Source organism: Aotus nancymaae, unplaced genomic scaffold (assembly GCF_030222135.1).
Source record: "Aotus nancymaae isolate 86718 unplaced genomic scaffold, 86718_ANA_hifiasm-v0.15.2.pri h1tg000059l, whole genome shotgun sequence".
NCBI classification, from domain to species: domain Eukaryota; kingdom Metazoa; phylum Chordata; class Mammalia; order Primates; family Aotidae; genus Aotus; species Aotus nancymaae.
The window spans coordinates 9,173,386-9,186,761 of NW_026988473.1; the positions used below are offsets into that span (position 1 = coordinate 9,173,386).

General features: G+C 53.9%; 1 protein-coding gene across 4 annotated transcripts in view; it reads left to right on the top strand.

Annotated features, from left to right (window-relative positions):
* SYT7 (synaptotagmin 7) overlaps positions 1–13,376 on the top strand; it is a 65,850-nt gene that overhangs the window by 14,499 nt on the left and 37,975 nt on the right. For all 4 annotated transcript variants that reach the window (XM_021676827.2, XM_021676835.2, XM_021676840.2 and 1 more), the window contains exon 2: positions 10,127–10,230. In XM_021676827.2, coding sequence (XP_021532502.1) covers positions 10,127–10,230 — 104 coding nt within the window. The remainder of the gene's footprint in view (positions 1–10,126; positions 10,231–13,376) is intronic.

Sequence of the window (13,376 nt, forward strand, 5' to 3'; positions counted from 1 at the left end):
ACTCTTCAGCCTGGGCTCCCAGCTCAGATCTGTCACCTGGCCTTTTCCATCCTGAATGGCTTTGGCCCTGATGACTTCTGGGCTCAGCAGCTCTCTGGGGTCTACAGATGGCCAGTCTCCCTTTCCCCCTCTTTTGAGGCTGAATACTGAAGCCAGATGCACCAGGCCTCCCTAGGCCAGGAATTGTGGAAGGTAGGGGTGGCCGTGGTGAGGTGAGGTGAGGGGGTCACTGAGCAAAAGATACCATCACCTCCATTAAATTCAATAATGCATGTGAAACCCTCGGTAAACTGTGGAGCACTTTATAAACTGCTCTGCACTGTACAAATGTGAGCCATTATTACCAAGGCCATGCTCTCTGCTGGAAGAGAGAGCAGAGGTAGGGAAAGGAAGGCATGGACAAAGTCCTTATAGCTCACCAGGCCTTATTCTCTGATGAGGAGTAGGAGTGCTTGTGGATCCCGACATGTCCCCATCCAGTTTCTTGCTGCAACGGCTGCTGGCCCATCCAGATAATCCTTCATTCGCTGTTTACTCACTTGGCATCTCCTCTGAATTCTAAACTGTCTGCATCTAGCCGGCCTCTGCAGCCCCTGCCAGCGCACTCACCCTAGCTCACTCACACATTATCTGTTTTTATTACAGCCAAGGTTGAGGAAGCTTGCTCGTGCTAAGCCCCTATTTTCAGCTACTTGTAACTTTCCAAAACAATTCCCCTCGGGCTTCCTCTTTTGCTAGCCTAGTTCCCACCCTGGGTGAAGCCTGAGGGGTTGTGGGCACCTCCACGGCTTTCCAAAGGACACTCAGAGAATGTCCGGAGGGCATGGGATGGTGGTAGGTCCAAGGGCAGCTTTCCTAGGAAATAAGTGCTGGGCATTCTCCATTTCTTCTTTTTTCCTTCTCACATATCTAAATTTCTTTTTCCTCTTGCAAGAGAAGAGCTGGCCCTGTTCTCAAGGTGGGTGTCCTGGAAGGGGGAGTTTTACAGTGGAAAGAGGTCAGGAAATTCTGCAAGATGGCAAGACCTGGAGCTTTGCCTGGCTGTCTGGGGTGCAGGGTTTAGCTCACTGTCTTTCTGTTCCTTTCTCCCCAACTCTGCCTCTTTCTGGCTTTCTTGTGTCTGTTGGGTTGAGGGGAGGGAGGGAACCAGGATGGCACCAAAAATGTCCCCCTTCCCGTGCCTGGATCACCCTGGAGCTGGTAAACTCTGCCCACTTGTAAATGCCTCCCATCTTCCCCCATTTCCATCTGCTCAGCATGCGCATAGAGGGTGCTTCCTATGGAAACCTGTGACTCCAGCTTTCACTGTTTCCCACCTTGAACGTCATCAGGAGCCACCAAAAGATGGGGGTGGGGAAGTGCTGGGGCTTGACGTGTACTGCAGAATCAGGTGGGAGGAGGCAGGCTCAGGATGGGGACGTGCTGGCAGATGTAGCCCCAACCACCCCCAGCAACACTCTGATTTATCTCCCGAATAGTGGTTGCACCCTGATCAGTACCAGAGACAGAGCCCTGGGCAAGTCCTTGGAACACCCCACTGTCCTCCTCTTCCCACTCCTAGACTGTCCAGCACCAGACACCCAACCCCCAACCTGTCCTGGGACCCTGAGGCCAGCTGAGCCTCTATGTATTGAGGGTGCTTCCCTGAGGCTCCCTCAATACCTGACCAGTGGAGGGGGGAAGGAGTGCCAGGAAAGGTATGTGTGTCAGAGGAGTCTCTGAAATACCTAGGGTAAATTGGGCATGGCTCTACCTGGTAAAATTCTTGGGAGAGTGAAAGCCCTTTCCCTGATGGCTGTTTGTGTCCACTCAGGTTCTCGCTTTTTGTCTCTCTATTCTCAGACTGTCTTATTTCAAGGCATGGCTCCCCTAGGTTGGAACAAAAGTAAGAGCCACAGGGTTTGAGAGGCCTTAGAGACCTCCAGTCCAATCCTGGCTTAACCTCTCTTCTGCTGTGTGTTCCTGGGCAAGCATTTAGCCTTCCTGAACCTCAGCTTCCTTCTTTGTAAAATGGGCATATTTACGCTGGGTGCTGAGGTCTGCAGACATGATTCAATGCCAAGCATACATTAGTTACTGTGGCAAAAGACAATTGGAAAGGAGAGCAGTGGCCTGGGACCTGTGGATGCCTGTAAGGGCCTGTGGGTCAGAAGCAGTCTAGGTTGGGAGGGCTTGAGGGTGATGGGACAACTCTGGAAGGGCTGGATATGGGGAGTGTGCATGTCACCATCTGAGAGTGTGAGCACACATGAATTCTGGGGGAAAGAGCCTGTAAGCCCAGAAGCTTCTCTGTATCATGACCTAGGCTAAAGGCTATGGGAGACCCTGAGCAATTGGGAGATAGGATATTACCCTGCTGGCCCTGCTTGTGGGGGTCAGGTCTATCCCCAAGAAAAGGGGGTTGACAAATGGATCCATTAAATCAAGTCTGGAGAAGGAAGAGACTGCTGAGTGCCTGTCATTGGGGAGGGCTTCTTGGAGGAGGTGGGCTTATCTGAGACCTTGAATAATTTCATGAATTTGTTTAGCAATTACTTAACCAGCCTCTCCTGTGTACCAGATTTTGGTCTTCAAAGATGAGTGAGCTGGGGTCTCAGTCCTCTGGGTGCTCCCAGTTGGGGAAGGACGTAAAAAGAGCTAATTATTAACCCAAAATAGTTAATTGTCATAGTTACTGGGGAGGCAGAAAGGATTGTAGGAGGGGAGACCATCTTTGCCTAGTTGGCTTGAAGACAGAGAAGGAAAGGCATTCCAGGAAGAAGGAACAACCTGGGCAAAGCCTTATAGGTGTGACAGGGATTGGCCTCCCTGTGGGAAAAAGGAAAGTGTGGCTAGGTTGTACAGTGTAGCACATTATAGAATGCTGTCACATTCGTCAGCCCAAAGGGAGGTCACTGTCACCGGGTAGGAAAGGATGGGCTCAAGCACCTATTATTCTCCATGCCTTAGTTTCTTCTCCTGTGAAATGGAGATAATAATGGTCCGAGGTTGTGGAGATGGTGCATGTAAACTTCCTTGCACAGCATCTACCACATTGTTTACATTCAACTAATGTTAGCTATTATTTGATGATGACAACACCTCAGCAGGGAAGGTCAGGGGTTATAATCATCATTTGAAGGTAAAGTGCTAAGGCCCAGCAGGAGCCTTGCCCTGGGTCACTTAGATGGCCAGGGGCAGGGCTGGGGCATGAACCCAGGTTATCTGCCTCCAAAGCTACGATATATCCCACTGCTCTGCCTCAGAAGGACAGACAGAATCTGAGTAGACAAGAGACAGCAAATTCATGGGGAGAGAATTCCAGGCTAGAGGCAGTGCGTGAATGCCTAGAGTTCATGAATGGCAGAGCTGGCTGAGCATCTGCTTGTGGCCATGGCTATGGATATGTGTGCATGTGTATGTGCCCGTGTGCTTGGGTGTCTGTGCCAGGGTGAGTCTCTGTGGCTCGTGTCTGTGTGCATGTGCCCACTGCCCCTGCAGCCCCCCTCCCACTCCCCTCTGGGCAGCTGGTGAGCTTGCCCTCAGAAAGCCATTCCCTCTCCTGCAGCTCCCCAGGGCATCCCAGCAGCCAGCAGCCCTGTTTGATTCTGTTCATCCATAAATCATGGCTTGCTGAGGAGATAAGAAGGAGTTGGGAGTCGGGGCTGAGCCTGGTGAGAGACCGAGTTGGGTCGGCAGTTCACACCTGAGGTCCAGCCTGGCTTCCGGCTGTCACCCCGTTGACCCCATGTCCCATGCCTTAGCCCTCCCTCTTCCATACAATAGGTGCTCACTGATGCTTGATTTGGTCAAGCCCTGCAGGTCCTGGGAGGGGGTCAGGGGTGGACAGAATTGAGTGAGATGTGACCTCTGACCTCTGACCTCTGCCATCCTGTGGAGAAAACTAGAGTGTATGCAGTCCAGTGTTTCATTCAACATCATCGAGTGCCAACTCCATGCCCCAGATATCTCTAATCCAGGGCACGACTTGATAATGCTAAGATAATAGCTAACATTTAGTGCCTACTTATCCTGTGTCAGGCACTGTGTGAGTGCACTGTACATGCTAATTCCTTTAAACCTCACCGCAGTCCTATGAGACTATACTATTATTAGCCCTTGTTTACAGATGGGGAAACCAAGGCACACAGAGATTAGGTCACATGGCTTGGAAGAATCAGAGCCAGAATTTGAGCCTCAGCAATCTGACTTCAGAGACCTGGCACTAATCATTACACTCTAAAAGAAGGATGTAGGCCCAGTATGCTGGGAACTCAGAGGCAGGAGAAATTAATTCCCACTGGGCAGACTAAAGGGAGGCTTCCTGGAGGAGGTCTTTTCATCTGCGCCTAAAAAAATCAGGAGTTTGTGAGGCAAAGTTGAGCATAGGGAAAGAACAGAAGGGGTCCTGGGGTGTGTGTGTGTGTGTGCAGGCACACGCACGTGCATGTAAAAGAGGGCTCTCAACTCATCACTGTAGCCTCTCCCATCTCCTCTCTTCCATCTTATTTAGGTGACAAATGAGATAACATATACAAGCATTGAACAATCAACAAATATTTGCTGAGCACCTCCTGCATATCAGACACCAAGCTTGTCATAGAGGATACTGGAGTGAGCAAAGCAGATATAGCCCCTATCTTTGTGGACCCTGTAGTGTGGTGTATAGTAGATGCTTAATAAATAGTAGCATCTATTATTATCCTTGTTCCAGGATGCCTGGGATTATTCCTCCTTCATTCTTTCAATAAGCATATATTGAGCACCTACTATATGCTCCACCATTGGTGCTGGGAACACAGTGGTGAACAGGAGACCAAGCCTTGCCCTCATGGCACTGAGATGCTAGAAGGGAAGACTGTGCATAGGCATCTTGCCCACCCTCAGAGGGAGGCCACTCCTGGGGTACACAGGCCTTACCCTGAGATCTCCTTGTGGGGTGGCCTGGCCAGGAGCATAAGCTGTGGCCACAGGACCTGGTAAAGCACATAGGGCTCTGTTAGACCCTTCATCCTGAGCTCTAGTCAGCTGGCATGGCTACCACAGGCCAGGACAGAAGGGTAGCATCCTGCCCCAGTTCATACCTCACTCCCAGGACTCCCCGGCATTGGACCCAGTTGGTGTGACTCTGCCTAGCTCCTGGTTCACCCTGCCTCCCAGGTTTCCTGATGTGCCCTGTCTGTCCTTGTCTGTGCTGTGCCTTACCCCCCGGGACCCAGGATGTCTCCTCTGCCCAAGGATAGGTTGTGGCACTCAGCCCTGTCAAAAGGCTGACTAGGGCTGCAATATTTTCTTTCCCCCAGTGTTAATATGCTGACGGTAAGGGGACTTGAAACCATGCATGTCATCTGAGGAAGGGTTAGAAGGGCTGGGGCGGCTTTGCCTGGAGAAGACTTGAAGGGGACATGAGAACTGTCGGCAAGGATTTGGAGGCCTGTCATGTGGTAGAGGCAGCCAACTCATTCCTGGCAGCCCCAGAGGGCAGGCTCAGGACCAGTGGGGAAAGTTCTAGGGAGAGAGATTCAGCTTTGCACAAGGCACAGCAGCCCTCCCTAACAATGCCTGTCTGGAGAGGACCCGCTTTCTGCCTTCTGCTCCCTGCAGAAGTTCCCTGTCACCAACAGGGCTTCCCAAGGGCTTTGTGCATCCCTGGGGCCTAACTCCATGACTTTCAAGGTCTCTTCCAGCTAGAGACACAGTGACTCCATACGCAGGGAATGGTTCACTCTGGCTGGTAGGCGAGAATACGCCTGCACCCCTTGATGGCGACATCTCCCTTAGGATCTCCTAAGGATGTCGGCATGCTGGCCGAGGACACCATGTCACTTTCATTCACAACATCAATGCAATTTGCAGTGGCAAGTGTTTATTTCACCCTGCCTTCAGGGGCTGTCTGAGGGAGGCTGAAGGGTCTGGGGAATCTGTGGGGGACGTACCAGCTGCCTGGAAGATGACAACAGCCACCTACACTGTAAGGGATCCTGGGGCACTTATCTAAAGGGGTTCAACTTTCCTTAGAAACATAACCCCTTCTTCAAATGGAATTTTCTGCAAAAGCCCACGAGCACAGAAAGAAGTGCCACTGTGGCTGAAGAGGACTTGAGGGATCACAGCCTTATCTGCTCAGCCTCCACTCCCCAGAGCCCCAGAGAGACTCCAGGCAACCCTAGGGGTTCCAAAGAGTACACTTTGAAAATCAACCATGTACCTCTGTAGTTGGTATGATGTCAAAGCAAAGAGTATAGAATCCAAGCCGGACTGCCTGAGTTCAAACCCTGGCTTTGAACTTGGACATGGTATTTGACCCCTCTGTTCCTCAGGTTCCCCATCTGTAAAATGGAGAGAACTCATAATGCTTATTCTGCTGTTGTGACGTCGTGTGGAGCACCTGGAATACCTGGCTTGTCCTCTGATCGGGGAAGGGTCAGGGTCAACTCTTCCGCAGATGAAGGCACTGATATCTAAGAGTCGAGTGTCTTGCCTGCCAAGCAGCTGGTTAGCAGTGGGACTAGGGTTTCAGCCTAGTTCTCCTAGACCCCAAGCCCAGGGCCCATTCTCCCGTGCCCACGGAATGCTAATTGCTTAAGATGGGTATTTTGTTGGGTTTCTGGGGACCTTTCAGAGTGTGCCTCCTAGACTCTGGGATCCACAAGCTTCTGTCCCTAGGGACTCTCTGACCTCCAGCAGAGGTTAAGGATTGTTTTTTGAGAAGGATCTTGTTTGACAAAAGAGGAGGGAGCTCCAGGAGGGTGACCTTGGAGAATTCCCCATGGCAAAGAGGTATATGGGGGAGTGGGGAGTGTGGAGAGGGCACCAGGGCAGAGGAGCCTACTTGGAGTGTGGTCATGACCTCCAGCTGCTTCCTACTGTAACTACCAGATCATGAGCTTGTGAAACACCCCTCTGATCCCATCCTGCCCCTGCTCAAAAGCCTACCATGGTTCCCATGGTCTACAGAACAAAACAAGCCCCTCAGCTAGATAGACAAGCCCCTTCCCCATCAGGCCCTCCTTTCCTTCCAGGCTGGTCTCCCTGAATTCACTTCCCATACCCTAAGTCCCACTCCTCAGACAATGTGCCTGACACTTCTCCCACCTCCATGCCTTTCTCTGCCTGGAATATCCTACTTTCATCTCACTTCCATCAGACTACACCGAACACCACCTCCTCAGAGTGGCCTTCCCAGATAGCTCCCTAGTCCTGCAAGATTGATCTTGTCCTCACTTGTGCTCCCAGAGTCCTTTGTTTATGCCTGAGATAAAACAAACAACAACAACCATACTAATGGTACCCATCTATTAAGTGCTAACACAACCCTGTGGGGGACACTGGGTGGTTAAGACACTTATCCAAAGTCACACAGCTATTAAGAGGCAGAGGTGGGGCTGGGCACAGTGGTTCACACCTATAATCCCAGCTGTTTGGGAGGCCGACACAGGTGGATCACCTGAGGTCAGGAGCTGGAGATCAGCCTGGCCAACATGGTGAAACCTCGTCTCTACACAAAAATACAAAAAATGAGCCGGCCATGGTGGCGAGTGCCTGTGATCCCAGTGACTCAGGAGGCTGAGTCAGGAAAATCACTCGAACCCAGGAAGCAGAGGTTGCAGTGAGCCGAGATCGTGCCATTGCACTCCAGACTGGGTGACAAGAGCAGGACCTCGTCTCAACAAAAAAGAGGCAGAGGTGGTACTCACACTGGGGTTTTTTCTCAGGTATTTTGGAGTCTGGTGCCCCCTGGCTGGGTATCCTGCTGTTTGATGGTTCTGGGGCACCCGCATGCTAGGAGATAACTTAATTCTAACCTGTCTTCCCCATTTGAGTGGTAGTTTCTTGTGGGCAGGGCCTGTCCCCCAACAAACACACACCCTCATAGATAGATAGATAGAGAGATAGATAGATAGATAGATAGATAGATAGATAATTTTTTTTGAGACAGAGTCTTGCTCTGTTGCCCAGGCTTGAGTGCTGTGGTGCAATCTCAGCTCACTAAAACCTCCACCCCACCCACCCCCTGCCAGGGTTCAAGCCAAGTGATTCTCCTGCCTCAGCCTCCCAATTAGCTGGGACTACAGGCACACATCACCGCACCCAGCTAATTTTTTGTATTTTTAGTAAAGATGAAGTTTCACCATGTTGACCTTGAATTCCTGACCTCAAGTGATGTGCCTGCCTCTGGCTCCCAAAGTGCTGGGATTACAGGCGTGAGCCACTGTTCCCACTAATAATATATTCTGAATAGATTGTTGTTGAGGAAAGCTCAGTGTAAGAAGGGAGTTTACTTTATTTCAAAGTGAGTTAAACAAAGGAAAGTGTGGGCTCACCTGCTTTCAGACCACACAGTACCCCTAGTCCTTCCAGTGGGGCTAGGCAGGTTCCGTGAGGAGAGCTGGGAAACAGACCTTTGCCCATCCTTTCCCTGGAGGCCCGGCCACGGGGCTGTGGTGCTGTGCCCTGCCCTCTTCTCCCTCGGAAGGTTGGAGATCAAAGTCCTAGCTCTCCCATTTGGCCTGAGAACTTTGTCAAATGTGGCCCCTCCAGCCAGGTAGAGCTGTGCTCCTCAGCCCAGGAGAGGGAGGGGCAGGACCCTGGTGTCTGCAGGTTGTCCAGGTCAGAGCTCATGGGTGCCGTGGGCCCTGAGGTTGACAGTGAACGGGGTACAGGGGCTTCCTGGGGATTGAGGCTGCAGACTTGGTAGAGGAGGAGGCTGAATTGGCCTGGCAAGTGCACAGGTGGGGGCCGCACAAGGGTGGCCTTTCCCCCACAGCTAGGAGGCTTAGGAAGTCAGGAAGACAGAGGTGGAGCCCAAACAGGGTTCTAGTAGAACAGGTAGAAAAAGGGCTTCCCAGTATGGTGGAGTGGAGGAGGGAGGGAGCCCAGAGGGCCCTGAGAACTGATGAAAGTCATCCCTAAGGATGACTGCTGGGCCCTCCTCCACCAGGCTCTATGGCCAAGCAAGAGAGACTGGGAGAGGAAGAAAGGCAGAAGCTAAAACCACAGGAACCAGGACCAGACAGATATCGTCAACTCTTAATTACCACGATCACTGGCACCAAAAAGCCCACGCTGGCTCCTTTGTAAATAAACAGCATCTCCTTGGCTTTAGGATGCAACCCAGTGCACACAACAGATTCATTGCGCATGTGTGATCTACGCGGGTCTCTCCACTCACTCCCCCACAGGAGAATTTTTCGTCAAAGTTTTTGCCTTCCTTACATTTGGTTGGGGCTAATGTTTACAACCACCCGTGAGGAGGGCAGGGGAGAGGGTCTGATCCGCATTTACAGAGGAAGAAACTGAGTGCTTCTGTGACTGGTCAAAGCCACACAGCCTGGGATAGGGTGTGATTCAGATAGAGGCCTGAAGTTTTCCTCCCAGGACAGGTCTCATCTTTGGCGAGGGTGTCAAGGTTTCCACTCCTGAAGTATATGGCCCAGTGGCACTTGGAATGGGAGCATTTAGGAATTACAGATGGGTGGCAGCCATGGTGTTGGGGGGTGAGCTCGGGGGATAAGAGATAAGCCCAGTGGGTGGGCTTCCAGACTGTGGAAAGCTGGGCTAAAGGGGGCAACAGCTGGCCAGAGGGTTCCAGAGATTCCTTTGGCTACACATATGGCTGTTGTCTTGGGAAGCAAGACCAGCTGCTAGTGCCCATTAGGCAGATGTCCTCAAAGGGGCTGTCAGAGCTGGCAAGGACCCTTTGGACAAACTTCACTGGAGTTGCAGCTCAGAGTGTGTGTGTCGTGGGGGTAGCAGGCGGAAGAGTGCTGTGTGGGAAGGCTGGACAGGAGCAGTGACCTGTGGAGGTATTTGACAGACAGGTGAAGTCTGGCCTCTCCCTTTGAGGGTCTCAAGTTCGGAGAGTGGCACAGATCCCATGGACTCACATAGGGTCCATGCAGGGAGAGAGAGAGAAAGATGCCAAGTGGCACAGTTTCCCCATCTTACAGATGAGGAAACTGAGGCACACAGAGAAAAACTACCCAAGTTCATCCAGCAAGGCAGAACTGGGAGTAGAACCTGGGTTTAGAGCTCCCAGTGAAGGGGCCAGATGGAAGGATAGGGTGGTTGTTCTGGAGAGCTCTGGGCTGAGGGAGGGTGGCAGGCCATGGCCAAGGAGGGTCTGACCTGTACCTGTCCTCCCCAGGGGCGCCCTCGCGAGACGTCCTGCTGGTCTCTGCTATCATCACCGTCAGCCTTAGCGTCACTGTTGTCCTCTGCGGCCTCTGCCACTGGTGTCAGCGCAAACTGGTGAGGCTCCTGAGGGCCCCTGGAGGGTGGTGCCTGGCCCTGCATCCCGCCCCCGACAATTACAGGCTCAGGAATTTTCCCAAGGCTACACACAGGTGACTCACCTGTGCACATTGTCAGGAGCACTTCCATAGAAATTCAGACAATGTGCACATGCATGCACGCACACCTTGCGTTTGCCCGGGTCTCGGCTCTCTACTTCTGTGCGTACACCCAAAGCCACGCATCTAGGGACACATTCGGGGACAGACTTAGGATTCACAGGCATTCGCGCGCCAGCAGCTATACATACACACAGACACACACACGCACACGCGCACACACACGCCCTGCCTCCCGCATAAAGAACCGCAGGCACACACTCGAAGACTGAGAATCGAGCCCCCACCCTCAGCGCCGCGCCCCCCCTCCCCTCCGCCCTGCTCCCCCTCCCCTCCGCCCTGCTCCCCCCATGGGCGTGGCCGAGCCGGAGGCCAATGCGGAGGCGCCGCCCGCCCCACCCCCGCACATCCATCCTGGCTCTCCGGTTTGTACAAGCACAAACGGCTCCTTTTCATTTTTAACGAGGGCTGGGGAATTAACGAGCAGGATTAGGCCATCAATAAGTAACGAGACCGTCAGGAGGGACATTCATCCCCCGAGGGCGCCGGTAGGGAGAGCGGGGCTGAGCCACCCCGGCCGCAGCCCCCGCAGCCCGCAGCTTCCCGGGCTGCTGGCTGCTCACGCTAGACCCCCACTCCCGTCCCCATTCCTGCCGCCCGGCCCAGAAGTGCGGTGGAACTTTGGGGGCAGCAGGGGACGGGGTGGAGGGAGATGGCCTGGGTGTGTCCGAGGTGTGACCCCTTCGGCGAGGTCGGGTGAAGGACCTCCTAGCAAGCACCCCCATCTCCCCGGACCAAGAATGGTGGGAGTGGGGGCAGGGCGCCACCTCTGAGAACCCCATTCTCTAGCTGCGCAGCCACAGGGGGTCCTTAAGGACAAGAGGGGAGCGCCGTGGCTATGGGCACTGGGTAGGTGGAGGCTTCATGCCCCACTCCTCTGGAGGAAGAAAAGGGCAGATACCCCTGGGAAAGGGTTTTGGGGTCTTGTGCGAGACCTGCAGGAAAGACCGGAGAATCTCAGAACTCAGGACTTGGGAGCATGCGGCTCCATTCCGGGTGTTGAACTTCAGGCAGCTGCGACCCCTGGGGAGGAGCCGTAGAGGTGGCCAGCTCTGCTCCCTGTGCGAGTGTGTGTGCCGGTGTGCCAGTGTGTGTGTGACCCGGTCCCCCTCTGCCTGCAGGTGTGTGGAACCGGGCTGGTTGCCCTGCTTTGTTCCTGGGTCCCCTGTGTCTGCGTCTGTCTCAGAATTTCAGGGAAGGTGGTGGAGGGGGCTGGGCCATGTGCCTCTGTGTGTGAGTGTCCTCGGAGGCTGGGGGCGTGGCTGTGCATAGCTGCAGCCCTGAGCATCTTGTTGCAGGGCCCCTTAGGCTGTCTTGCTGTCTGTCTGGATTTGAAGGCCGGGGAAGAAGGCTGCATGAGTAGGCACTGCTGGCGACCTTGTGTGTGTGTTCTGTGTGGTGTCTGTGCTGAACGTGTTGACTTTGAGGGTATTGGTGCAGTGTGTGTGTGTGTGTGTGTGTGTGTGTGTGTGTCTGTGTCTGTGTTCTGTTCACCCCTCAGCGGTGGGATGTTCATCAACTGATCAGATCCCTGTGTGAGCCAATGCTGGGGTCTGTCCCACCATCCTGGCCTCCCCTGCATATGTGCTGCAGCGTGTGTGTGTGTGTGTGTGTGTGTGTGTGTGTGTGTGTGTGTGGTGAGAGGTGCCCTTGCAGGACCAGGATTCAACTGAAACTGGCTTCTACTCCACCCCCATGCACCACCATTCAGTCAGGGGCAGGGCCTGGGGACAGGAGTTCAAAGATGATGCTTTGGCAGTAGATGGGGGGCTGTCGGCACAGGAAGGACCTTGGGAGCTGAGAGATGCAGAAGCAGCCTCTTCCCTGGTCCCAGCCCCTCCCTGCGATCCCCTGCCAGGAACCCTCTCAGGGTCCACACTACAGGCTGTCCCTCTTGACTAGCTCTGGATGGAATGTTACTCTCTCCAGTCCCCCTAGCCCTGCCACCCCCTCCCCTCCGCCTCAGGGGTTCCAGAAGCCAGGGAGCTCGTTTCTCAGGCCATCTCCTTGTTCCATGGAAGGGACTTTAAAACGCTGTCCCCTCCCCCAACACACAGTTGTTGGGCTCTCCTTGCCTGCCTGTCCCCTCAGCAGCAGTGACGTGATTCTCTGACAGCCCAGATCCCATTTCCAAACATTAATAACTTCCTTAATCTCCAGCTGGCTTTTTCCGGATCAGCCTGGCCACCCCTCCCTGAGAAGCGGGCTGGTGGTATTGGGCTCCTTTGGAGCTGCCTAATGTCACCTGGACCCTGCCTGGGTTTCCTGTTAACTTGGGTTGTCCCCCTGCCCTCCAAATCAAGTCCTGGCCTGGTTCCTGTGCCCCATGGCACCTCAGCTCCTGCTGCAGAGCAGGAGTCGAAGGCAGAGGGGAAGGTTCTTGGAGCTGGGGAAGGAAGAGGGACAGACAGAGGCTTCCAGAATGTCTGGTGGAGGGGGAGGTCGTGAAAATGGCTGACCCTACCCTACCTGGCCTCAGGGAAGGGGCAGCTGAGGAGAGGGTGCTGGCCAGGGGAAGCTCTCCTGCCAAGACCAGAAAGAAGGAGGAGAAGGGTGAGGGGTAGCACAGGATGCCCTCAGCAGCCCCCTCCTGCCCCATACTGCCTGTGTGCTGGAGAATAGTGGGGCAGGGCTCCTGCCTGGGGGTCCTGCCAGAGGAGGCCTGAGGTCACTGTGGCACTGCCCCATCAGAGCTTCCCAGCTGGAACTGGGAATTGTTTGAAATTTGGACCTCTGGGTAGTGATGGGAGGGATCAGAGATGGAGCTGACAGCGGCAGCTTTTGTGAACCCAGGGAGTCCGGCATCTCTATATTTCAACTCTTAAAGTTCTAACTTAGAGGCAGCTGCTGGGGGCCAAGACTCCAGGGAGGGCAGGGCCATAGAAGGGGCACGTCCAGGTGATGATTTCCGAGAACTGCCCAGTACCAGGTTCCACACTAAGTACCAGCAACCCACAGCCTTGCCTCTGTGAGAGCACGTGCCCG